The following is a 27,384-nucleotide window of genomic DNA, read 5'->3' on the forward strand; positions in this document are numbered from 1 at the left end:
ACTGGCACATGTTCCACGCGACAGGGCATCTGAGGGCTCATTGAGCTTCCCCGGACGGTACATGATATCATAGTTGTAGGTGGAGAGTTCGATTCTCCACCTCAAGATTTTATCATTTTTAATTTTTCCCCTTAACGTGTTGTTGAACATGAATGCCACGGACCGCTGGTCCGTGAGCAGGGTAAATCGTTTTCCAGCCAAATAATGGCGCCAATGCCGTACAGCCTCCACAATGGCCTGAGCCTCTTTTTCCACAGAGGAATGCCGAATTTCAGGGCCTTGGAGGGTGCGAGAGAAAAAGGCGATGGGCCTGCCCGCCTGGTTAAGTGTGGCGGCCAGGGCGAAATCAGATGCATCACTCTCCACCTGGAAGGGGATGGACTCATTGACAGCGTGCATCGTGGCTTTCGCGATGTCAGCTTTTATCCCTTCAAAGGCTAAGCGAGCCTCTGCTGCCAGGGGAAAAGAGGTAGATTTTATGAGCGGACGGGCTTTGTCCGTGTAATTGGGAACCCACTGTGCACAGTACGAGAAGAAGCCTAAGCATCGTCTCAGTGCTTTGATGCTAGTGGGTGGGGAAGTTCAAGGAGGGGACGCATACAGTCTGGATCGGGGCCAATGACCCCGTTTTCCACCACGTATCCAAGGATTGCTAGGCGGTGCTTGCTGAATACACACTTCTCCCTGTTATAGGTCAGATTCAGGCGAGACGCAGTGCGTAAAAACTTCAGGAGGTTGGCGTCGTGGTCCTGCTGGTCATGGCCGCAGATAGTGACGTTGTCCAGGTACGGGAAGGTAGCCCGTAGCCCGTTTTGGTCCACCATTCAGTCCATTTCACGCTGGAAGACCGAGACCCCATTAGTGACGCCAAAAGGGACCCTTAAGAAGTGGTAGAGACGGCCATCCGCCACAAAGGCCGTGTATTTTCGGTCCTCTGGGCGAATGGGGAGCTGGTGGTAGGCTGACTTCAAGTCGATGGTGGAAAACACCCGGTACTGCGCAATCTGGTTGACCATGTCAGATATGAGCGGGAGAGGGTATGCGTCCAGCTGCGTGTACCTATTAATGGTCTGACTATAGTCTATGACCATCTGGGGCTTGTCTCCAGTCTTGACCACCACGACTTGCGCTCTCCATAGGCTAGTGCTAGGTTGAATGATCCCTTCCCTGAGGAGCCGCTGAACCTCAGATCGAATAAAGATCCGATCCTCAGTGCTGTAACGCCTGCTCTTAGTTGCGATGGGCTTGCAGCCTGGCACGAGATTTTCAAATAAAGAAGGCGGGGTGATTTTGAGTGTCGAGAGACTGCACGTGGAGCGCGCTGGGCAATTTGGAGGCTGCTGTTCTCCCACTGAAAGTGGAGGGAGTGGCCCATCGTACTGCAGGGTCACACTCCTCAGGTGGACCATAAAGTCTAGTCCCAGGAGTACCGGAGCGCAAAGGTGTGGTAACACGAGGAGCCTGAAGTTCTCATAAACTGTGCCCTGCACCGTTAGAGTTCGTGCTCCCGCTGTCAAACAGACAATGTATCAGGCGTCCGTTTACCTCTATGTCCATCATGGACTTGTCGAGTCTGTGAGGCTTGGCCTGGTCCAGGATGATCGACGCCACTGTTGGATCCCGAGTGGAACTGCAGGCAGCTGAGATGATCGATGATGAGGACCCCTGCTGGTCGTCTGCGGCCGGTGTCGACCAAAATGGCTGCGCCCATGGATCGCACGTGGTCGATGGCGTTGAAAGTGGCGGCATTCGCAGGTTGCACGTGTCTTGCGTCGTCATCCTCAGGAATGGCGGCACCCGTGAATCGCACGTGGTTGAAGACATCGACGAAGCTGGAGACGAGGAGACGGATCCTGGGGAGTCACACACAGCACTGCTTGGCTTCGAAAGGGGTTTCGCTCAGCACACTTTAGCATAGTGCCCTTTCTTTCCACAAGCGGAGCAAAATACCGTCCTGGCCGGACATCTCTGGCGAGGGTGCTTCGCCAATCCACAGAAATAGCACCTTGGGCCTCCTGGGGCTGCCGCAGCCGTCAGGTCCGAGGTTGAAAGCACGATCACGCAGTTCCTAGGAGCCAGTGGGTAGAGTTGAGTCGGTGGCTGTACTTGCCATGATGTTCCCACGTGGTCGGTGGGGTAAGTTTCAAGACTTCTGGAGGCCGTTTCCATCGCATCAGCCAATTCCACTGTCTTAGCTAGGTCCAAGTTACTTTGCTCTAGCAGCCTCAGGCAAATATAGGATGAGCCGATTCCCGTCATGAACGCATCTCGGATCAGATTGTTAGTGTATTGAGTAGCCGACACTGGCTTGTAATTGCAGGCTCTGGCTAGCTGCTGAAGTTCGCGCAGGTACTGTCCCGTCGTTTCGCCGGGCTGCCGCCGTCGAGTGGCTAGTAGGTGACGAGCATGAATCTCGTTTGGCAGTTTATGGTACAGCTTCTTGAGTAATTCGATGGCCTCTTTGTAGTCTTGGGAATCACGGATTGTTACATACACAGTGTCGCTTACCCTTGCGTGGAAGACCCGCAATCTGTCGGCGTCGTTTTGGACTGCTGTTGAGGCGTCAATATAATCCTGGAAACACTTCAACCAATGGTCGAAAGTGTTCGATGCTCCAGCAGCACGCGGATCTAAGGTAAGCCGATAGGGTTTTAACATTTGCTCCATGTTTTTTTTTCAAAACAAAAATTGTTGCTAATAAAATTGATGCGCGATTAATTCACTCGGGAGGCTGGATCGTACCCGGGAAATAAAGGCTTTTATTAGCAACAAGAATAGAGCATACTGCTTAACAATACAATCCCAGACTAAAGGGTCATTAGGAAGTGCAGTGACCTTTATACTCCTATAGGAAGGCGGAGCCAACCGGAGTGTACCACAGAACAATGCCAACAGGTGGAACACCCCAACCCGAACCCCAACAGTAACAAGAGTAACATATGTACAAGTACCCATGGTGATAACCATCTATGGTTCAGTACCCATAGTGGTAACCACCTATGGTTCACCACAGCAATAAAGCATTTTGCATTGCAGTTCAATACCCCAACTCTCAGTAGAGGAGAAGCATTTTCCCAAGGAAACAGAAGCTAAATCAGAGACAGTTGTCAACAACACTTCTGTAGGCTTTTAAAGGAAAAACTTACAGCAGAGGTCCAACAGCAAGTCGCTCATCTGCATTTTTGGTCCACAAGCCCAGAAGAGGAGAAGATCAGAAGGAAGGTCAGCGATAATATCATTGAATTATAACTTGTGGCTGCAAGTTTTGCATTATAATCCAAGTTTCAGCAAAAACTCAAACCGGCACCTTCATGTTTAAAAACTGTGGTTGATCTCTCCCTATTTAGACACTATATTCACAAATAGAGGGGAAGGCCAATGTCAGACAAAGTCTGCTAAACATTTGCAACCAGAGACTTCCCAACACAACAACCCCAATTTTAAACTTGGAGTGAGTGGGATGTAGCGTGGGAGGGAAATTCCTAGAAATATATTCCAAAATTGTCTCTGTTGAAACATGATATAAGTATGGGAGATAAATGATGGATGTCAGGTGGAACTGAGAGGCTAGTTAGGACATTATTGCAAAGAGTGAGACCGGAGGTGATAAAGGTTCGACGGAGAGATTCAATAGCAATAGGAAGAAGTTAAAGACAGTCAATGTCTTTGAGAGCAACCAGTTTTTTATAATAGACCAGATGTGGAAATGAAGTTGAGCTCAAGATCATGTAAAACTTTGGAGCATTATAGCAACAGCTGTAGAGTTGAAAGGGACACCAGTAATGTAAAGCAAGATGTAGTTAGGACCACTGACAACATAAACACAACTAAGTGGCTTATTATTTAATTGAAGCCTGGATCTTAGAATCGGAGGGAATGCAAAGTTTGCGCTGTTGGTCTGGGGGCATCTCCACAGACCTGAATGGAAAAACAAATTTCAGGTGCACGCATTAGATGCTAACTGTATACAAATATTGTGCTTCACTGCAAGTGACAGATCTTACCATAAATGTATCGAGGATATAATCAAATTAAACTACTTCCGACACACACGCATGATGAACCGATGAGTCCTTTCACTGCCTGACAGTGATCCAGTGCAATTCCGAGCACGGAATTCACTGGTAAATCACAATTTATTCTCGTCATTATAGGGCAAATGTGACTAGCCATAGCCGTGTCCTATAAACATATCACTAAAGGGAAGATAGAAAATTTGCTGGTATATGTTAAACGGAAATCACTAATATATCAGGAAATCTCATGGTTTATACATTTAATACACTTCAGTGGTATTTCACTTTTGTTCTGATATTCAACATTAGTCATTGCATCTGGTAAAATTGCAGTTCTAATCCTTTTATTGTTACAAGTGCAGTTTTTTCACAAAAAATTGGCTTAAAATGCACCATACTTTGCACATTATTTAGCATTTGGGATCATTTACCCCCCCCCCCCCCCCCCCCCCCCCGGAGATTCCCTTTCATTTTGCACTGTTTGGATAAGAAACTCCTCAGTCCCTGCATGATTGCAGGATTGATGAAATTGGTTCCACCCACTACTTGCCCACTCTCCAACTGCAACATTCAAGATTACTCAAGTAGCTTTATGTTTGCTGCAGAAGCAAAGTACCTCAGATGCTGGAAACCTTTTTTTAAAAAGCAGAAATTGCTGGAAATATTCCGCAGGCCTGGGAGCCAGCTTGTGGGTGTCCTTTACCTCTAGCATTCATTTGGTGGGAGTTCTCTTCACACAGATTAGTACATTTAACATCATTACCCACTTCATTCAACTGTGCATACCATTCAGGCTTCAAATTTTAGTTAATGTCAGCAGTTATTCTGCATATGAACAATGAATGGATATATGAGAACTTTACATGTGCTGTGCCCTCCAATTGACCCCTGAAACTCTAGGAAGTGGAGGGCAAAAGTAGAGGAAATTCCAGTTTAAGCACTGGCATCGTGACCCATAGGTTTTCATCCTCCTGATTTCTTTAAACTATATTTATTTATTCTCTATTTTAACAGAGGTATTAACGTCTATGTTTTATATTGGTATACTGATTTGTAACAAACAATGCAAATTATGTGACATTATTCTAAGATAAAAAATAACAAGTTAAAGCAATCAACATTGAACTAAATATAACTGAACAGTGTGCATTCAGGCATTGAATCCATTCACTGTACAGCAGTACCACTAACTTTGGAGGGAGGAGCAGATTCTCTCCACCATTTCTAGTGAAATCGTGCGTATGTTTTAATTATGTTTTACATTACCACAAATGGCACACATACAAAATGAAATGAGGCAATTATAGTTGCATTGTTTCATCACAAACCAACTAAGCATCTGAGACAAAGCATATCTTTTACTTCACAACATAAGATGGTGCAATATTTTCCTGTTAAGATCATTTCATTCACTATTTAGAAAAGTATATTATATACTTGCATTTAACATTCAACTCCAAATTGTTCGTGAACATGGAATGTATTGGGTGCATGCCCATGACTGTGCACATTGCATTCATGGACTCAGCTAGTCTAATTGGTGGCCAAGGAAAGAATTAGAAGTTGTTTTTGTGTTCTATAATAACAGCTCTGTAGTGATGATGCTGAATTCTATGTTATTTCCTTTCCTGGGTTCCAAATTATGCTCAACGGATCATGGAAACTGAAACTGGGAAATCAATGATATTTACAAAATATGCTGACATCTGTACATCTTAGAAGAGCTACTTTTGCCAACATATGTGCCAACTGGTTACAGCAGCAACAGAATCTTACTGACTCATGTTTTTACAAGCAAATAAGTAACGTACTTCAGTCAAGCAGAATTTTCAAAGGTATAATTCTGTGAACTTACTGCAGCATTAGATTGCAAGGAATAAAAGGTATTTTCTATGACTGTCTTCAAGGTTATTAATACTACGTGTACCTCAAGGATAAAAGCAGAACTGTAGCTACTATGATACAGTTTAAATGAGTGCATTGCCATCTGCTGGTCATTGTTAATATCTCAGTGTTAACATTGAGTTCTCAAATTCTATGGCACATGAAGGAATAAGTAAAGGACAGTTGGCATGTGATGACGTTTATACTTTGGGATAGATTTTGGCACACAGCTTCACCTCATGTTCAGATGACATATAAATTATTCACAATTGTTTTCCATTTCTTGTTACTGAATAATACATGATATAGTGTATACACATCACAAACATGCAGACATATATGAACAAGGAGGAAAGCAATCAATTTCTATTTTGAAACTTAGACATGGCATTCTTAGACTTAGACAATTCATCTAATTGCTGGTTATTAATCGCAAGGAATTCAAAAGCTCAACAACAAATGTGGCTTAAAAGCAATTACAATTATACTGAACACTTAATACAAACTCTCCCCTCCCCCAGGATTCACCCCTCCTCAGAATCGGATCTTGCCCACCCACATTCTCATTATTTTAATAAATTAAATGGATAGAGTGGATGGTAATTCTTTACCCCTTTAAATTTGCTGGATAAAACTTGGGTAATAATAGAAGATTTAAAAATTGTTAACTAAATAACCATTAGGAAGAGTTTTTTATTCCCTCTCCCCAAGTTTGTTACTAGAAGTAAATTGCTCCCAGTGAAAGCCTAACCAATGAGCTTACTGAAAGAGCATTCACCTTATCTGTGGCTGCAGCCTGCTCAAGAGTGGTTCCTACCTGACTGGAAGCTAAGCCTGCTAACCAGGCTTACTTCCAGTTGTAAATCCTGTCCAGAAAATCAGGGTGTACTGTGGAGTTAAAACTCTACACCACACAGGAAAATCCAGGCCCCTGCTAAACATACCCATATCTGCCATTATCAGGGCCACTTTTTAAAAATAAATAAATATCTAACCACACATCATTCTTTCACAAATACGTATTTTCTGGCCGTTCTTGCTGGTGGGATCTTCCGGTCCTGCTGATGGCGAACCCCTGCCACAGGTTTCCTGACAGTGAGGGAGGTGTGTAGAATGTGAAACCCTGTTGATAGCAGCAAGATCAGAAGATCCCACTGTTGGCAACGGCAGGCTACCTCTGCCACTCCAAAGCATGGAAAGTCCTGCCCAATGAGTGCCAATTATAAGATTGTAAAGGGTCAAAGGTATTATTTCCTCTTTTTGAGAGCTGTTTGGTCTAAACTTGAGCCTCTTCAATGACACCGATCAAATCAAAATTTCACCCTGTTTCATGGCAGCAGATGCTGCTGAGCATTCTTTTAGTAAGTCTGGAAATTTAGTAAGGTTAGGCTTTCATTTGGAGTAATTTATTTCAGAAAATAATAAAACTGTTTGAACAAAAAGTTTCTTAATTGTTGTTTAGCTAACAATCTTCAAATTGTCTATTATTTCCCTAGTTTTTTCAAAGAAACGTAGTTGAAAGAAATTACCATCCATAACATTTACCCACCTCATTAATTAAAATGCTTGCATCACACTCACTATCTTTCACAAGAAGCCAAAAGTCCATTATTTGTACTTTGCTCTACATATTTGTAGTGTATTAATGTCTTTCCTGTACTATATAGAATCGGGTGCATTCTCCCGGGAGTTGTGAAACAAATGTATTTTACTTTGAGAAGCTGGTTGGCTTCAATGTCACACTTTCTGACATCTTCTGATCTTGCAATTTTTACAGTTTTGCAACGAACATTAACATTTCAGTAACTTTCTCAAAATTATATTGGTCTAACATCATTAAATATGATGGTAAAAGAAAGATTTAATGTGTCATAAATCCTAAATTAGATCTGCAATTTAATTACACCATTGGAGATTTGACATGTTGGTGAGACACCTTCTTTGGGGAAGGCCTACCATATTAAATGTCAGATAAGCACTGAAGTGGCCAGTGGCAAACTTTCCCTAAGGTCCAGGACATCAGGGTTGGGAGGTTCCAGAAGTCCATCTCCGCGCTCCGGGAGCTGCTAGTCAAACAGAGGCCGGCAGTTCCTCATTGCTCAATAGTGCCACCAGATGGTAGCTGCTGGCAATGCAGGATCAGCAAGGGACCCAGGCCACAGGTGAGTGTAGTTTGAAGATTGCAGGAAGTGCGTCACTGGCTAGTGGGGGCAAGGAGATTTGGAAGAAAGGGCAGGGAGTAGCTCTCAGCAGGCCCTTCTCCTGAATACCAGACCCCTCATTCAAAGGCACTCAGGGGATCCCCTGGGAGCTGCAACCAAACTCGACAAGGTTTCCTTTTCAGGCCTCTTGACGGTAACTGCCTTGGCTGTCAGTGAGTGAATACCAGTCACAGCGGGATGAAGCCCTTAAATAGACATTAATTGCTCACTTAAGGGCCTCAATTGGCAGTGGGGTAGGAAACATCAATGTGTCTTTCAACCCTGGATTTAATCGGGGCAAAGAAAGGAAGGTGACAGGGTCACCATATTTTATTTGTTCTTTAATGGGACATCAGTGCAGTTGGCAAGGCCAACATTTGATGCCTATCCTGATTGTCCTTGAACTGAATGGCTCACTAAGCTATTTTAGAGAGCAGTTAAAAGTCAACCAATTTGCTGTGGGTCTGGAGTCACATGTAGGTGGATGTTAGATTTTATTCTCTAATGGGGCATTAGTGAATCAGGTGGGTTTTTATGACAATCGACAACGGTTCCAAAATCACCATTACTGAGACTAGATTTCATTTCCGATTTTATGAATTGAATTCAAGTTCCAGCAGCTGCCATGATGGGATTTAAACCGTGTCCCCAGAGCGTTAGACTGGACCTCTGGACTACTAATCCAGTGATAATACCACTATGACCAATGCTACCTGCATCCTCCCGCCTGATTAAATACTCCACTGCCTCCAAACATACCTAAGAGGAGGGCATTAAATTCCACCCCCAAGTAATTTTCCACCTGTGACCAGCAATCAGTGGCTGGCAGGCGAGTGAGCAATGACAGAGGCTGGCAGCCAATGACCAAAGGAATAATTCCCAACACGACAGTAGGTTGATCAACTGAGGAAGTCCTGGGTAGGTGAGGCCTAGATCTTCTTTGAGAGGCCTGGGGGAGCATTTCTTGGTATCCATGGCCCTACAAGAAAGTGAAAAATGTGGGCTTATCTTTTTGGAATTCTGATCTTGCAGAGGAAAGCCACAAGTGCTTCCCTGCTCAGGCCCACAACTGAAATATAATCAGGCCTGAATAATATCATCATTGGAGCCCATTCTGCAAATTTAAAGGAGGACGGGGCTTACAGATCATGTTCTCACGTGTGTGTCAAAGAGAGCTGATAATGGGAAATCCCACTAATGATTTTAACTTCCTGTCTGCGTGGCAATCAGGGTTAGAATCATCCCTTGAGTGTTGGAAAAGAGCAGCATCTTCAGAGTCAGGTGATTGGCTGCAATCAGGATAAGAAAGAAGCAAACTGAGACAAAGATCAGTTAACAATGTGATAGTATATTGCCCTGGCAAGCTAAATATTTCCTACACGTTATTCAACGCATCAGTGCACTTCACACAATCTATCTTCACTAACTAGACTTCTTCTATTCACCACTGCTTCTCATTTAGCTAATTTCACAGGATAATGCCACAGATACTGTTAGGCAACATCAAATTAGGAAGATACTCTCAAACAAAGAGTGACCACTAAGAACTTTACAGAACGCTGCCATATTTATACATATTTTACTTCTGGACAACCACATTCAGCAATATTTTTATCAAGCACCACTCATTGCATTTGAAACAATTAGATCAGCAGCACCTTATATTGGTTTCAGCATTTCATTTTGCCCTTCATAATCAACCTCTTTATCAAATGATCCCACACTCATTGGATTATTGCACAAATCCTTCAACTTCAGGCTGCATTATAATTTGTCAAAGTTCAAAGCAATGCAATAATTTTGGAACCACAACAGCATGATACATCCCAAACACCCATTTGTGTACTTACGGTCATTACACAGGGTTCCTGTATAGGAGGTCATACTGCAATCGCAACTGAAGCCATCCCACTGCTGTAGACAGACACCTTGGTTTCCACAAGAATCCTCTTGGCAGGTTGTGCTTGGCCCTAAGTTAGAACAGACAAAACTTGCATTTTGGCCTAAGCACATCATTAGTCTTATATTAATAAGTTTTGCATGCGTTCTGTCAACTGATAATTGGACATAGAAAGGAACATGGTTAGGTTGGATGTCAGAATGAAGAAAATAACTTTACGTTTCTAAAACAGTTACTAGTGGAAACCAGAATCCAAAGAAGAGTGCAAAACAAATGTACTCAACATACTAAAATAACTGATATAGAAACATTCAAGACTGAAAGTCCCATATAGGCAATACTTCTTAAAAATATTGATCTGATTCTGAAATTTTGACATGAATGCAATCGAGTTCCAAAGCAGATATGTGCTGTTTGTATAAGTATTGCACAGACATAGATTTCAGTCTTGTTTTGTACAAACACACAGCTATCTACCTTGCAAGTCAGCTTTCATCAATGCAACTTTGCCAGCAAAATAAAAGCAAAATATGTAAAAGGTTAGTAAGCATTAGTGGCATGTTAGCAAACATCAGAAATAATTTAGCGCAAACATGCTGCTAAAAGGAGAGAAAGATGCAATAACAAATAAAAGATATGACAGCAGCCCTTGACCATCAAAAAGCAAGCAAGAAAGAATAAGTATATATATTGCCATCAGAATGATACACTTTACCATAGCACTATAATAATTATAAATTATTAAAAAAGCTATTTTGGAAAGGCAAGCATGACAAAACTATAAGATGAGGACAATTACTCACCTCTAGGTATAACAATTAGACATTTCTAAATTATGATTCACATAACATGGGAAAAAAGTAATGCCTGCACTTCATTTCTATTCAGTATCATGTGTCATTGCCTCGCTGTGTCCTCTGTAAAATATTCCCCATGTGGTCATTTTTTCACCAAGAAAGCTGGAGTTATTACCAAATCCTTGTCATCAGTGCAAAAGATAATACAGGGGAAGTTGACAAGGCTTGCGTTTGCTTTGATATCGCAAATCAAGTTCAGATTGAATAAAAAGCAAGATACTATCACTGAACTTGAAAACTTTCAAATATGAGATGGCAACCAAGAGTACAAAAATGCTGAGCTATATTGTCAAATTTGCTGAATTGAAATCTTCGTGATTATGCTGAAATTCGATTGTACTGTGGCCATGGTATCATAAGAAAATCATCTAAACGACAGAAGCAGGGCAGAGGTGAGCAACAGGACTGATCGTTGATGTAAGGAGGATCAAATCTAACAATCATTTAGCCAAGGTGGGGCTGTTCAGCCCCAAAAACACGTCACAGAGAAGGTAAGAAACAATGGTTGGCATTTAAGGGGCTGTGTGATTTGTGGGGAAGGGACAGCTGGGGCAGGTGGAGATGCAGCCACCTTCCCCCGATTAAATCCAGAGCTGAAAGGAATGTGGATGGCCATCTTGCCTAGAGGCCAATTGAGGCTCCGAATAGGCCACATCAGAGCCTCATTTCACTGCCATTCAACCATTGGCAAGGAGGGGACATTCCATCCAACAAATCCTCTTTGGTTTGGCTGCAGGTTTCGTAGAGGGGTTCTCAGGCACTGTGTGCCCATTTGAGGGATCCAGCATCAGGAAGGTGCAGCCCACAGAAACCACACCCAGACCTTGTTGTGGACACCCATCCACCCCTGCTCTTGACCCCAGTTGCCATCCCCCTCTCTGAGAACCCCATCCCTCCCCACGCACCTGTCTTTGGATGATCCATTGATTATCCTCTGGGAGAGTCCCACTGCATTACTAGAAGTTTACACCCCCACACTGTGGTGGTGCCAGCACTGCATGTCTCTCATTGGCAATAGCTCTCCAGGGAGGCACACAGTAGTGCAGCAATTAAATGACCTCAGGAGAGCCTGGAGCTCGGGTGGTGTGGTTCCAGCCGCTAATTGAGAACTTTATTCCACTGGGGTTCCAGAGGTCAGGTCAGCAGGGGTGCAACCAGATTATGGTTTCCTTTGCCACCATATTAAATCCTTCCCAATATGTTTCAACTATACTAAAGCAGTAAGACAAGTGGACAAACAAGGTTTTGAAAGGCCAATTTGTGACAGAATCCAGAAAATATTTCTTTATTCAGGTGATCACTGGAGATGGTTGTTGAGGCCAGGACATGGGATTTACTTGAAATGCAGCCTTATTTGGAGCAGTATCGCAATAACTTTCCCAGAAAGCCACATAACTGTACCTTTATCATCACTGGGTCAAAATCCTAGCATCCCCTACCTTCAAGTATGAAACTTGATTCAATGGTACCACTCTTACCTTTAATTCAGAAGTTGTCAGTTAAAACCAAAGTCAAAAACTTTGTCACAATCTAAGCTGACAGGTCACTAGGGTGTTCATCATCACTGCCATTTGTGGGGCTTTACTTTGCACAATATCTTCCTCCATTCCAACAATTATTACACTTCATACTATGCTTCAATTTAAAACAATTTATTAGTCCTGAGGTCACAAAAAGCACAATTTAAATACAAGCTCTTTCCATTAACACGATTGTGAAAATACTTTCAGAACAAAAACTGTAAAATTTCAAAGGAAAACTCCACCATTCTTTGAGCAACTGGTGAGAGCCAATAAATGTAACTTTGCAAGCGTCAGACCCATCCTGAGAACAAATAATTAGAATCAAGCACAGTTGCTGTTCCAGAAATATGAAATCAATTTGCAAAGATTTTGTCATCCAAACTTATCTTGGAATCTTGCATGCGTGAAATTGGATCATGCCTGAATTTGGTCATTATCTCATTGCAGTGCCTGCTCCATGAGGCTAACGGCACAGCCACAGTTTATTGGTGCATTGATCTCATTTGTTTAGATGAACATAGGAATTAAAAGCAGAAGTAGGCCGCTTGGCCCCTCGAACCTGATCCTCAGTCGATAAGATCATGGCTGAACTAGTTTGAACCTCAACTTCCCATCCCTGCCTATCTCCTGATAACCTTTTACCTTCTTGCTGATTGCACTAGTTGTGTTGACATGACATGTTTAGTATCCCATTTTCCTAAAATTAGCAAGCTGTAGTTGGCCTTTCAGAATAGCTCAGACCTCAAGCTAACAAGAATGAACAGCTTGTGCACCATGTATGAGAGGATCCCATCAAGGTTTAATGAATCACCACTGAAGCTTCAGAGGGGTGGAGTTTGTGTGTACTTAAAGGAATGATCTGATTGAAATTGATTAATGCACATAAGAGTCAGATCTACTTGGATAATGAATGGAGATTGTACTGATATGACTGGGAGAAAAAGCCAACCCCAAAGAACAACAGGGTTCATGGAATGAGTCAGTGATCAGTCACTAATTACAGCACAAACAGAATGGCTCAAGATGCTAGTGCAACATAGGGATTAAGCACCCAAACAGCAACAAAGGTTAAAAAAAGGTCAATATTCCCTCATCCCACCAGGGTCACAACTGTATAAACTCTCAAGGGAAAGTGCAAGTCCAAGAAACAAACTTAGAATATCACTGCTCCAGATCTCTGTCCTATTCAGACAGGACATTGACTCCTCAACGCAGCCAACTCCCAGGCTTATTCAGACTTGTTCTGCTGCCCAGCTCCTCACTGCAGTCCTATTCTCTCACTTTCTCTCTCTCAAGGTTTCTCAGACCCCAGAGTGTTGCAAGGTAGTTTGGCTAGGTTTCCAGACCCTTTCTTGTCTCTATAGCCACTATTAGGAGATTCAAGCTCTCCTCGGCTCCTATCACACACCCTGGATTAGTCCTTGTTGCTTTCTCCCTATCTCACAGAATTTGGCACTGTCCCTCAGCTTGTGAAAGACACTGCTCCCTACAGGGAGAGATGAACATGGGCCAAACAGTTCCCCTCCTCAGTGTTCTTCCTCCAACATCGCCACCTGCTGCGAGAGATCCCTAAACACACTTCCCCACTTATGCCTTGCGATATGTGAGACATATCACACAGTGACTGCTTACTAAGCCATTGCATAATCGGCTGGTTCAATTGAGATACAACAGCTAGCAGATTCGAGTCCATGTTGGTGGGAGTATTCCCTTTGTGCATCACTAATCTGGACAAATGGTATGGGTTGGGATGATATCCAGCACTTGCTCAAGGTGACCGTCATCGCCCTCCTTCTAATCAAACACTGCCAAAAGTACCCAGACTCTGTGATGGATCAGCCAAATAGGGGTCGAGATTGGTCATGTCTCCAGGGACCATATGATCAGCAGCACTCCCTGTCAGACATCTTGGCATTTCCTACCAACACCAGAGTCAGCCTCTGCACAGATGCACTCGCAGAATCCCTGACACACACATTCTAGGATGTCCTATCACTATCTGATTCCTCTTCACTTAGACTACCGTCAGCGACTGCGTCAGGTTCCACCAAACTGTTAAGTGGGCTCCTTGCCCTCAAATCATTCACTCAACCTTTGGCATCAAGCAACTCCCCTGTGGGGATGGCTTTCTGAGTTTGACTTCCAGCTCCACATCTGATGTTATGGGTGTGATGACCAATGCTAAGCCACTTTGGTGATATTTTGATGATTCCATGCCCAGATTCCACAGAGGATTGGTGTGTGAATGCTGCCTTTTCTTGAGGTATGGACATGGCATCCACCATAATCCTCTCTAACCTGGCAAAAGTAGGTTGTCTTCCATGTTCAGTCATCCAGCTGAGGGCCTCAGCATTTCCATTTAATTTGCTAGGCCTGTATCTTCTCTGATGTTGGCTGAAGAATGGAGTTTCAGGGGACAGAGTTGTCATGCTTGATGTTTGTGGTGTATGTTGAGAGCAGTTTCACTGGAAATGCCCAACCCTGTTAGAATTCCAGCACCTCTTTGAAGTATACTTTGGACATACCCTGTCATGAGGCTTACTCTAGGAGCAACGGCAGCAAGGATTGGATTTGAGCTTGCTGTGCAGTAATCTATTCTGTTGCCTCTTCAGCTTGAGGATTACATCCCCATCAACTCCCTGATGGTGGTCTCTTTCCTGGTCTTAAATGTCTAGTCTTCCCCTATGATCTGGATGATACAATAAGAATATAGGAACAAAGGAACAGAAGGAAGCCATTCAGCCCTTTGAGCCTGCTCCACCATTCAATCAGATCATTGCTGATCATCTACCTCAACATCATTTTCCCGTGCTATCTCCATTTGCTTGATGTTATTCATCTCCAGAATTGTATCAATTTCTGTCTTGAACATGCTCAATGATTGAATTCCACAGCGCTCTGGGGTGGGGTATTCCAAAGATTCACCAGCCTCTGAATGAAGACATTCCTCCTCTTCTCAGTCTTAAATGGCGTACCCCTGAACCTGAGATTATGTCCCCTCGTTTTACTTTCTCTAGCCAGGGGACACATCTTATATACACCCACCCTGTAATGCCCTGTAAAAAATGTATAAGTTTCAATAAGGCCACCTCTTGTTCTTGAAAACTCTAAGGAACACAGACCCAGTCTCCTCATAAGAAAATCCCACCATCCAAGGGATTAATCTGGTGAACCTGTGTTGCACACGCTTTATGGCAAGTATATCCCTCCTTAGATAGGGGGACCAAAATTGTACACAATACGCTAGCTGTGGTCTCACCAAAGTTCTATATACTGCAACAAAAAAAATCCTTGCTCTACCTGCATGCTAAGTTTTAGTGTCTCATAAACACCAACACCCAAGTCCTTTTTGACCCCCACACTTCCACTCTCTCAGCATTAAATAAATATTTTGCCTTTCTGTTTTTTTCTACCGAAGTGAATAACTTCACATTTATGCATTTATGTACCATCTGCCATATTCTAGCCCATTCACTTATCCTGTCCAAGTACCTGTGAAGCCTCCTTGCATTCTCCTCACAACTGTTCCCATGCAGTTTGGTGTCATCAGCAAATTTGGAAATATTACGATTAGTCCTCACATCCAAATTATTTATACATATTGTGGAGCTAATTCTCATTCTTGCAATGCCCCACTAGTAACAGCCTGCCATCCTGCGAATGCTCCAGAGAATAAATTCACATGTCAAAGAGAACAGTTGGGGTTTTCACTGTTGAGTCTCCTCAAATCCCTCTGAAAACCTTCATCCCTCAACCCAACAGCAAGGCGATTCTTTCAGCTGCATATATACCTGGTCGGTCTGAAGCAGGATCCAGGAAGGCAATGTGGTCAACAACTTCACCAGATCCAGGGATACAGAGACCAGGTCCTCTTCTTTGGTTTGCTTTTAATCATAAAACTTCTGCTGCAGCTTTGAAAGACTACTCTTGTCCCTAAAAACTAATGCCTGGCGTTAAAGATCTGTCACAGACCTCTTTGAGCAGCTGCGCCTTTCTCCAGTATTTCCTGCCAAGCTTTTCTGCACAGATGTTCCATCACAAATTCTGTGGGCTCCCTCTCATTGATGCCACTATGTTCAACCAGTTCTGAACCACCAGGTCATTGAACATCTCCAGTCTTCCCCCAAATCTATCCAGCTTCCCACCACGTGGCATGGTATCAATAATGGGATATTTCATGCATCCCCTGCTACATTAAAGGAAGACACACTGGAAGCAGTTCTCTGGTCACTGCTTCAACTCTCAGCTTCATCCTGCGCTTCTGCTGGAACTGCAGCTGTTTCAGCCTCCCTAGCTGGGCAGGCGCAGTTCAAGTTCCTTTCCCATCTGCTTTATCTCAGGCAAGCACTGTTCTGTTTTGTCTGTCATGACCTAATGCTTGTTTTGTGGAATCATGCCAATTACGTCAAGAGGAATTGTGTGGTTTCATAATCTATACTGCATGAAGGCCAAGAAAAAACAGTCCACCAGTGTCATAACTGTATAAACTATCAAGGGAAAGCATAACTTTCAGGAACAAACTATCTACAGAGAATATTCACTGCCGATGCTCCAGATCTCTTTCTTATTCGGGGCCTTGGCTAATCAACACAGTCACTCACCCTTCCACTGCCCAGCTCCTGGCTGCAGTCCTATTCTCTCATTCATGAGGCTTCTCAGACACGGCTGCTGCCAGTCAGTTTGACTCAGTTTTGGATTCTCTTCCTGGCTCCTTTGCCAATCTCAGGGCTTCAATCTGCTCTAAGCTCCTGCCGCTCACAAGCCCTGGACTCATTCTTGCTGCTTTCTCTCTCGCCTCTCAGTATCTGGCTCTGCCCCTCAGCTTGTCAAAGACATTGCTCCCTGCAGGGAGGGGCACACCTGTTCCTCTGCTCAATGCTCTCTCCCAACATTGAAACCTGCTACTGGAAGCCCTGCTATACTAAAGACCCGAATGTAGATTTCATGGGAGACCATGATGGCACTTTGTTTAAATGTATACAATGGCAGATCCTGGTTTTGGATTAACCAAAACCTTTCACGAATAAGATTCAAGAAGTTTCAAAATGCAGGTGATAAGATCATTATTGGAGCAGCCATGCTGAAAACTATACTAGCAAATCATAAGCTAGGCAGACCTTCTATGCAATGGATAATTTAAGAGCTACTGGCCGTTTCTATAAAATTAGAAAATTTATAAAACGATACAAGGAAAACATGAGGAAATTCATTATTCGCTGCAATGAATACATGCACGTTTTCAAGAAGGTAGATTCGAAGACAGAAAGAGAGGCAATTTTGAAAGTAAATATCGCAAGAGTGATGGGAGGAATATAATCAGGTCCCAGTCTTATTGGAGGGTAGAGCATTGCATGTTCTGATACAGATTAAAATTGATGCTACTCATTATAATAAACAAATTGGAAAAAGGTTCTTCATCAATACCCTCAACATTAAAATCAGGGAAATAATGGTTATCCTTCTCTTGTCATAACTAACGGTTGTATCATCAAGGTGCCAGAATAGTGGGAAAGAGATTCACAGAAGTTAAATTTTTTTTCAAAGGTTTCAAATTAAATGTTTTTGCTGGTGATAAAAAACTCTTTCTTGGCAAGAAATGTCAGTTAATTGATGAGGCAACATTAGGATTGTGCTGAGAAGGCCTGCATCGTTTTCTGAATACCGATTGAGTTGCTAAGTACAAGGTTTTACCTCCAGTACCAATGTGTGATCTTCATCAGTTTTGTTCAAGCAAGTTAAAGAACAGGACATGCTCTACGTGTTAAAAAAGTCCCTTTATTTACTTAGGCTGGGTAGCCTTGAATTTGAGAAATAAAGCATTGTACGGGTCTGCAATCAGCTTCCTTAACAGAACATTGTGCTACTTCCCCACGTATTAGTAAGCGGTGTTCAGCAGCATTGAAAACATTGTGTTGTGAACAATAAAAAAGGTGGTCCAGAAAAAAGTGAGCTTAAGAATGTCAATCTTCTGCTACTCAGAATTTTTCTGCGTCATAAAAAATGTATGATACAGTCTAGATGAGCATTATATTGTTCAATTCAATTCAGGTAGTTAGAGTTTGATATATAGGAAATAAAGGTGGCTGGTGCCATTAGACTCAACCCTTGAGGAATACTTTCAGCTGCAGTTTTGTGGCTGATTAGAAAGATGTCAACAAGTTTCGAGAAGCTCCTAAATAAATAATTATGCGACCAATAGACCAATCCAACAGAAGCTGGAAACTCACTGCTTAAAAGGTTTTTTTCAGAATATTTCAATTGGTACCTTTCTGCTACCAGGTACAGCCAGTTTTTGAAGGAGAGTAATTAGTGGACAATCATCTTGACCTTGATAACAAAGCAATTTGGGTGAAGTTAGATTTAATCTTGAATATTTGTACCTGTTTAGGCATCTTTTATAGGCACTTTGTTAAGCTAGTGGGAGCTTAAAACAGAACAAAGGGTAGTTCACTTTACTCAGGTTACAAATCGCATCTGAATCCTGACAACACTTTTACTGGGTCTGAGAACAACAGCTTCCTAGGATAATGACCAATATGAACATTAAATAACTTCTGCTGAAGCGCTTATTCAAATATTGAAATCTTTTATCATTTTTGTTTTCATTGTTGGGCTGTGAGGGTTGCTGGCACCCCAGAATTTGTTGCTCATCCCTCACTGTTCTTGAGAAGGTGGTAGTGAAGCACTTTTTTGAACTGATGTAGACCATGTGGTGTATGGAGGGAGTTCCAAGGTTTGACTCACTGTCATTGAGGTAAAGTTCCAAGTCAGAATGATGCGGTAGAAAACAAAAATGCACTGATGTACTTAAATATTCTCTGAACTTTGTCAATACCTGTGCAGCCTGAAAACAAAATGAATACTCCATCAAAAATAAATCACTAGAAACCTGAACAACATGACACAATGCACCTGACTACTGAAAATGTATATTTGGAACGAAAGAAGTTGTTGTTTTTTCCATTGATCACCCTTCTGCCTGCATCTGTGATCCTTGTCCACTTTTACTGTTCTCACCTTGCTTAGTTCAGGGGATATCATAAGATTGAGGGGTTTCTGGCCTTGCTGTTTTAATTTTCTAAGTTGTCAGATACATCATACGATAATATAACTTGGAACAAGGCCATTCAGCCAATTGTGTTTGTGCTGCTACCTTGCAAGGGCTATCCAAATGGATCCTTCTTCTGTTCCTTCCCCATGGCCTTACAAATGTCTTTTCATTTTCACACATTTTCACATACGTAAATTTCCAGAAACCTTTTGAATGTTACTACTGTATCTGCCTCTCAATCCTTTCAGACAGCATATACTGAATCCACCAAGATTAATGGAACATAAAATGGAGCAGATTTATGACATTCTACAGTCCATTTGCACAATTTCTCAGTACAGATTTCACTCCCTGATCTTTTCACCGAAATGGGAGGCTGTATGCATCTGCAACTCTATAGTTTCCAGTTAATGTCACTGCAGTGCTTCAGCCTAATGACTTCTTCATTCCTAAAATAAGTCTATCCTCATCCTGACATAGACTTTCAAGAAGAATTTTGACCACCACATTGAAGTTGATGCAGCTTCTTCGCATCCTGAGTACTGATGAAAAGAAAATCCTTTTTCTGCTAGAAGTTTGGTACCGAAGTGTGATTCCACTTCAATACCTCATTCACTGAGATAAATAAGAAAAACATTGAAAGCCAAAGAGTTATAGAAAAAAGACCGAATATCAGAAGTACATGGCAGGTTCATCAGCATCAGAAAGGAAAAAGGAATCCATCTGGATGAAGAGTACCTGCTTGCAATATCAATGTGACTTTCTTTCAGATATGAAAAGAATTGTGATAATCCTTGTAAATCCTTCAACACTTCAAGCTGTGGAAGTCTTTACACTTAGGAGCTTCTTTGATAGTCTTCATAAAATTTACATTTATGATTCTTGGAAATATAACAATCATCGGAAACTGGTACTGGAAAAAACCTTCCTGAACTCAATAGTGTTTGAAGACATAGCTCTCAGCAAGTATTTGTATCATAGTAGGTCAGATTGGAATTGCAGCCAACAGAAAGAAATTCTCACACAGACCAATACCAAGTGAGAAAACTCACTACAGATACAACGCACGCCTTCCTAATGCTCGTGGGAGGAGAAAAAAGAACCAAAGGTGACCACATGGGAACACAGGAAGGACAACTCTCTTGAAAGCAAAACAGGCATCACTTGTCATCTTTAAAAGAAGTTAACCATGGTATGTGAAAGATAATAATATAACCATCTAAATGTTTTGTATATTTATAACAAAGATTATTCTAATTTCACAATTTTCAACATTTGCTTATAAATACATGTATTGGAAAAACTGGTTTTCCTAAACTTGTTCATGAACATCTTTCAGTTTCAATGTTAAAAATGAAACAAAATTAAGAATACATTTCTACACCCAGCCAATAATTTTCAATTTTCAGGTTTCTTCTTAGCAATTCATTTTTGTTATTTTTGTGGTTAAGTGCACCTATTTGTATTCTTGTTGGTAGGCACAGTCAACACTCAGAACATCTTTTATCCTTTTCTTTGCATTCCATCAAATTAACACAGGCAAGCCATTTAATTCTGATACATGAATGGATTCTAAAAACAGTTGTAGCTTTAGAACACAAAAGGTTGTTTGTTGCGAATGAGCAGTGGCAGAGAGTGGCTGTGGAGGGGTCTTTCTCTGCATGGAGGTCAGTGACCAGTGGAGTGCCCCAGGGATCTGTTCTGGGACCCTTGCTGTTTGTCATTTTCATAAATGACCTGGATGAGGAAGTGGAGGGATGGGTTGGTAAGTTTGCTGACGACACCAAGGTAGGTGGTGTTGTGGATAGTTTGGAGGGATGTCAGAAGTTGCAGCGAGACATAGATAGAATGCAAGACTGGGCGGAGAAGTGGCAGATGGACTTCAACCCGGATAAGTGTGTGGTGATCCATTTTGGCAGATCCAATGGGATGAAGCAGCAGTATAATATGAAGGGTACCATTCTTAGCAGTGTAGAGGATCAGAAGGACCTTGGGGTCCGGGTCCATAGGACTCTTAAATCGGCCTCGCAGGTGGAGGATGCGGTCAAGAAGGCGTACGGCGTACTGGCCTTCATTAATCGAGGGATTGAGTTTAGGAGTCGGGAGATAATGCTGCAGCTTTATAGGACCCTGGTTAGACCCCACTTGGAGTACTGCGCGCAGTTCTGGTCACCTCATTACAGGAAAGATGTTGAAGCCATTGAAAGGGTGCAGAGGAGATTTACAAGGATGTTGCCTGGATTGGGGGGCATGCCTTATGAGGATAGGTTGAGGGAGCTTGGTCTCTTCTCCCTGGAGAGACGAAGGATGAGAGGTGACCTGATAGAGGTTTACAAGATGTTGAGAGGTCTGGATAGGGTAGACTCTCAGAGGCTATTTCCAAGGGCTGAAATGGTTGCTACGAGAGGACACAGGTTTAAGGTGCTGGGGGGTAGGTACAGAGGAGATGTCAGGGGTAAGTTTTTCACTCAGAGGGTGGTGGGTGAGTGGAATCGGCTGACGTCGGTGGTGGTGGAGGCAAACTCGTTGGGGTCTTTTAAGAGACTTCTGGATGAGTACATGGGATTTAATGGGATTGAGGGCTATAGATAGGCCTAGAGGTGGGGATGTGATCGGCGCAACTTGTGGGCCGAAGGGCCTGTTTGTGCTGTGGCTTTCTATGTTCTATGTTCTATGTTATAGAACAGAACTAGTACCTGTAACTAAGTGTACTAAAATGGCTCCTTATTGAGAGATACCAGTTGAATATACATGCATGTGTTTATGCACAAATATATCTCCTGGGTAATGAATGGAAGCCTGGAAGGGGCTTGAAATAAGGAGGAAAATAAGGAACAGCTAAAAGTTGAGTCCTGTCAGAAACCTGGAGGCACAAGAATCAAGTGGGGAGATCTGTAGAATGAGCAGATGGTTATGGTTGAGACAAAGTCAGTGGCAGGTAAAGGAATATGAGGGAAATCAGAAATAGGACAACTGTAGATATAAATTGTAATTTATTTGCCCCTCATGTTATTATTTTTTTCTTCTGGTTGTTTTTCACAGTGGCATTAAGATATACACAAGGAATTAGAAGACTTGAACATGAAACTACAGATAAAAGTTTATTACACAGATATCTGTTTGTATGCCCACATTTATGCATGCACGTTTCTCCATGTATTTTATATTTATGTCGAAATCATATACCAATCAATCATATTTCCACACATATATATATAAAATACACTAGACAATCGACATGTGTAAGTGTACGTGCAATAAGTTATGTGTAATAAACCTTTAAATGGAAATCTTTGACCACAGGTTTGTGCACCAAAGGGAATTGAGCCAGTGATTAGTCTTTTCCTTCCTCTGGTCTCAAAATCAGCAGTTGATCAAACCACCATTTGAAGACTGACTTGATCACTTGATACAAGGTAGATACCATTGCAGTCTTATTTTAAGATTCAATTGAGATTTGTCAGAACATCAAATACATATTGTTGTTGTTGACACATTAATCTGTGTTCGAACTTTAAATTAAATTGCTGCTGCAATAACTTATGGTCTTGAAATATTCAAGTGTTGTGTTTCTTTGGTTTGATTAATTTCATTGTTTCCTTGATGTGCATCAAAGGTAAAATACTGCAGATACTAGAAATCTGAAATAAAAATAGAAAATGCTGGAAATAAACGCTTTTTGGGAACCCTAAAAAAACCTGATTCTGACAAGTGCCTGCTCTTCAAATTTTTAAAATATATTTCAAACTTCTTTTAATGTCATAGATGCCGAATGCAATGCTTATGTTAGTTCCATTGATGTAGAGAATCTAGACAAGATCATAATAGTTTATGGATATTGACGGTAACCAGTGGTGAAACCTATCCAATAAATATTTTGTATCATGTCTTGTGAAGAATTACCCCCATATTGCACCTCTGACCATAAGACAATATATGATTCAGATCTTCACATCAAGGAATAGAAAGAGAAAATGCTGCAAATGCTCAGCTGGTCTGGCAGCATCTGAGAGAAGAGGTGTGAAGGGAGAAACAGACTGAACAGGTGAAATTTTACCAACATCATTATTAAACGGGTACAGGCCCATTTATGCATGATTTTTGTGCCTGCACTATTTTTCTGGAGGCAGGCAATTAAAGGACCATCTTTGCTTTCGCCATCCAATTAGGGCTGCAGAGTAAGCTCTGTAGATGGGAAGGTCAATTGGAGCCCTACTGTTGTCAATGAGTAGCTCCTATTCAAAGCTATTGTTACTGAACATGACAACCTCTCCACGGAAAAATAAACTGCTTTGTCCACTATTTTTTAAATGCTCATCATGCAATTGTGAGATGTGTGACTTGCAGCATTATAATGCCATTCTTTTGCACATCATACTGGTGCATAAAAGAAGGCTATTGGAGATGCCGTCAAACAATGCAATTACATCTCAATATATATTGGACTGGAACTTCCATAGAGTGGTAATCAGAGTTGGATTGCTGCTCCCCTCCTACTCGCCCAAATTTCTTTTTGATCCCATCTCACCCAACCTTCCGACTCAGGCTGGGTGATATTGGAGCAGTGTAGCGTGTTCCCAGAGCCCAGTGTTAAGGGCAGCTCAGTTGGATGCAAGGAGCCTGTATCCCCTTTTTACAGCATGTGGGGAAAATATTTCCTCTTGCCAGTGACACCAGAACTCAGGGCCATAAATATAAGACAGCCACAAATAAATCCAATAGGGAATTCAGGAGAAATTTCTTGACTTAGAGAGAAGTTAGAAAGTGGAAGTTAGTACCACTGGGAGCAACTGGTGCATTCAAGGAGAGGCTAGATAAGCACAGGAGGAAGCAAGGCCTTGAAGGATATGCTGAGAGGGCTACATGAAGTGGCATAGGAGACAAGTGAGGAGAAAAAATATAATGTGGACATGTTGAACCAAATGTCCTGTTTTCTTGGTCTATTTCTTCGTAGCCATTGAATATGTTTGCTTGTTTTTAACAGAGCTAAACCAGTTTGAAGCCCAACATGCTGTGAAACAGAATGTAAGGTGTATGTTTGTGCCTCAATGCTTCATACAGCAGGGGAAGATTTCCTCTTGCACTATTCGTAATGTGATTATATACTCATTTTTAATTGCATTACAAATAGAACACAGAGGAAACACCCCCCGCCCCCCACAGTGAGCTTCTAAACTAGGGCCCAGATTTTTACTACAATAGAGAGCTGCTTCATCATGGCAAAAATGACAGACAAGCTCGGAAATTCAAGTCCTGCCACAAAGCATGGCACTTTGTATTTTTGCGGAGGTTGAACTGGAATTAGGCTGGGGTCCATGCATGCATGGTTTACGGAGGCAGTGATTATTTAAATCACCAGCCGTCTCCACCGAAGTTGGACTCCGGTACCCTGGGTGTGTGAAACTCAAAGTGTCCAGATGAGATCAGTGAAAAGCTGATCTGAACTTGATGAATTGTCAGGATAACCAGGGTACTCTTTTGGAGAGGTAGGTACTGCCTTGGATATGGTCCTGGGACACACTTGGGGGAGGTAAAGCACCCTTGCAGATTGTGCATAGAAGTGTCAAAACTGTTATAGAACTGTCAAGCTGTCAATGAAACTAGGTGAGTGGATATGGAGGGGATAAAGGCACAGTGGTTGGTGGTGTGGGTGTGCATGAGTTGGCACTAATTTTCACAGGGACACCTATGGCCATGGAGATGTTGAGGGCATGAGGTTCTGGAGTGTCAGTAGAGCTGCATGGATTGTCAAAAGGAGTAAAGGGATCAAGGGGGTTGGATGGAAGGTATGAAGTGGCATAGGTTGGTATGGATGAGGCATGGAGAATCTATGGGGGTTGTGGTGAAAGGAGGTGGGGGTGAGCCCATTTTTGCTTTAATTTTGTTTTCAGTTAATTCCACAGAATACAGGAGAACCAATGCGGACCTTTCGCCCATCCGCCTCTGCAGCTTGCAATCCCCACATTTATTCAGGGTACAGTGAGTTTGAATTCTAATCTAGCATCCCTTCCCCCAAAATGGAAATCAGAATTGCGGATGGCCGTTTTTAAAGGTCAGGTTCATAGAGCTGGAAATTTTCCCATCTTTGTGCACCCAGACTGGGAATGAAAATCTGGGCTTAGTTGTTCAAGTGTATGGGGCTGCAGATGTAAGGCACTGACTGTCACAGCAAGAAAAAAAATTGAAGGGCCCGATTTTACCATTTCGAGACTAAGTGCCAGGTGCGGGCGCCAAATAGATCCGAGCCCGGAGGCCGCGCTCCAGTGCGCCCATACGCTTTTTTCCGGCGCCCGTCCAGCGGGCGGGGCTTAGCGCCGCCGGAATAATGTTCGGAAAAAACTTGACAGAACGCGCCCGGGCGCAAAAAAAAAAGCAGAGAGCAGAGGGAGCCTCTCTGCCGTTCATCCTCTGGTCGGGGGGAGGGGGGGGAGGGATGGAGGGGAAGGGGTGCGATGTATCATCCCATGGGGCGGGGAGGGAGACGGGGTGTGACTCTCATCCTCTGGCCGCAGACACAGCGGAACCCCCCGACCACAGGATGAGAGTCACACCCCCTCTCCCCCCCGATGTTTGATACATCACATCCCCTCTCCCCTCCCCACCCCCCCCCCCAATGGGATAATACATCACACCACCTCTCCCCCCCCCATGGGATAAGTCAAACCCCCTCTCCCCCCCCCAGGGGATAAGTCACACCCCCTCCCCTCCTCCCACCCCCCCCTCCCCGCAAGAGGGCGATGTGGGCCCGCCCCTCCTCATCCCCCCCCCCCCCCCCGCCACCAGAGTTCCAACTGGGCCCAACCCTCTCCTCCGGCAGACGCCAGCGGACCTGTGTGAAGCCCGGTCCCTTCAGCCGTGGCTCGAAGTCAGTTTCGAGCAATGTGCTGCAGGCTGTCGAAGGACTGAAGGTGAGCGGGAAGGATGGTGGAGGGAGACCACGATCAAGGTAGGTTAGGGGTGTGCTCTGCCGGGGGCGCCTGCCTCCCAGAGGAGTCCGATCCCGGGGGGAGGGGGGGGGCGTCTGCCGGGGTGGTTAGCGGGGTGGGGTGTCTGCGAAGTGTGGGTCTCGGCGATTCCCCTCCTGAATAAATGTCCAAATCGGACTTTTATGCAGCAGGTCGCTTAATGCGCGGATGCAAATTGGGCCGCACGGTGGTAGAGTGGAAATCGGCGGTAGAGTTGGGCGGGAGCTTCATTAAGTCGATTTAAATGCATGCAAATGGTGCGCATCGGAACCGTGCCAAAATCAGCTGTCGGTAAAGGCGCGATTTGCAAAAACTCTGGTGCGGATCGCGTTTTAGGCCCAACGCCCGACTTTACCACGATTTCACGCCCGATGGTAAAATTGGGCCCGAAGTGTGAGGCACCAACAGTTGCTGTCATATATTCTCATGATTGCCAGTTAAATAATGCTGTTGGCAGGAGAATTGGAGGAAGAATTTTCCACTGCCTGCATGGCTGTAGATGGCATGTGATGTATGTACAGTAAAAATCATTGATTTAAAGTATGCAAACTTCCTGAATTATTATTAATTCTTCAATGTCATAGTTAAACAGAACTGGAATTAGTAAATGCAATTTGAAAGATAAATTTGAGTCAATGAAGTTGCAATTGGAAACAAGTCCTGAAAGAATATCAGAACTGGGATTAAGTCTGATAGTAAATTTCCCTGAGTCACTTTCACTCACCAGTACTGGCTAATTCTCTGACCATTTTGCCATTCATTATTATTACTGGTTCAGTCCCAACAAACAATTAACTACTGTATCCCAAAAAAAAAGTTTTGGTATCTTTCAACTGAGTTCAAACTTAATAAACACAATATTTGTGTTTGGAATTCATTGTCAGTGTGTAAAATATGAAGTTTGAGAGTTCATTCTGTAATGTGCGGAAAACCAGAAGTGAAAGAAATTAAATATCATGAATTATAGTGGTTACACATTCCTGTTTC

The 27,384-nt window shown here is 43.0% G+C and overlaps 1 protein-coding gene across 3 annotated transcripts in view; it reads right to left on the reverse strand.

The window, feature by feature from the left end:
* The window catches only part of nrxn1a (neurexin 1a), a 1,876,664-nt gene that overhangs the window by 733,712 nt on the left and 1,115,568 nt on the right, over nt 1-27,384 (reverse strand). For 2 of the 3 annotated variants that reach the window (XM_078229844.1, XM_078229842.1), the window contains one exon: nt 9,952-10,071. In XM_078229844.1, the coding sequence (XP_078085970.1) occupies nt 9,952-10,071 (120 nt within the window). Of the gene's footprint in view, nt 1-9,951; nt 10,072-16,982; nt 17,226-27,384 lie in introns of those variants that run through there. The other variant, XM_078229843.1, reaches the window with a different exon arrangement.

This window comes from Mustelus asterias, chromosome 15 (assembly GCF_964213995.1).
Source record: "Mustelus asterias chromosome 15, sMusAst1.hap1.1, whole genome shotgun sequence".
NCBI classification, from domain to species: domain Eukaryota; kingdom Metazoa; phylum Chordata; class Chondrichthyes; order Carcharhiniformes; family Triakidae; genus Mustelus; species Mustelus asterias.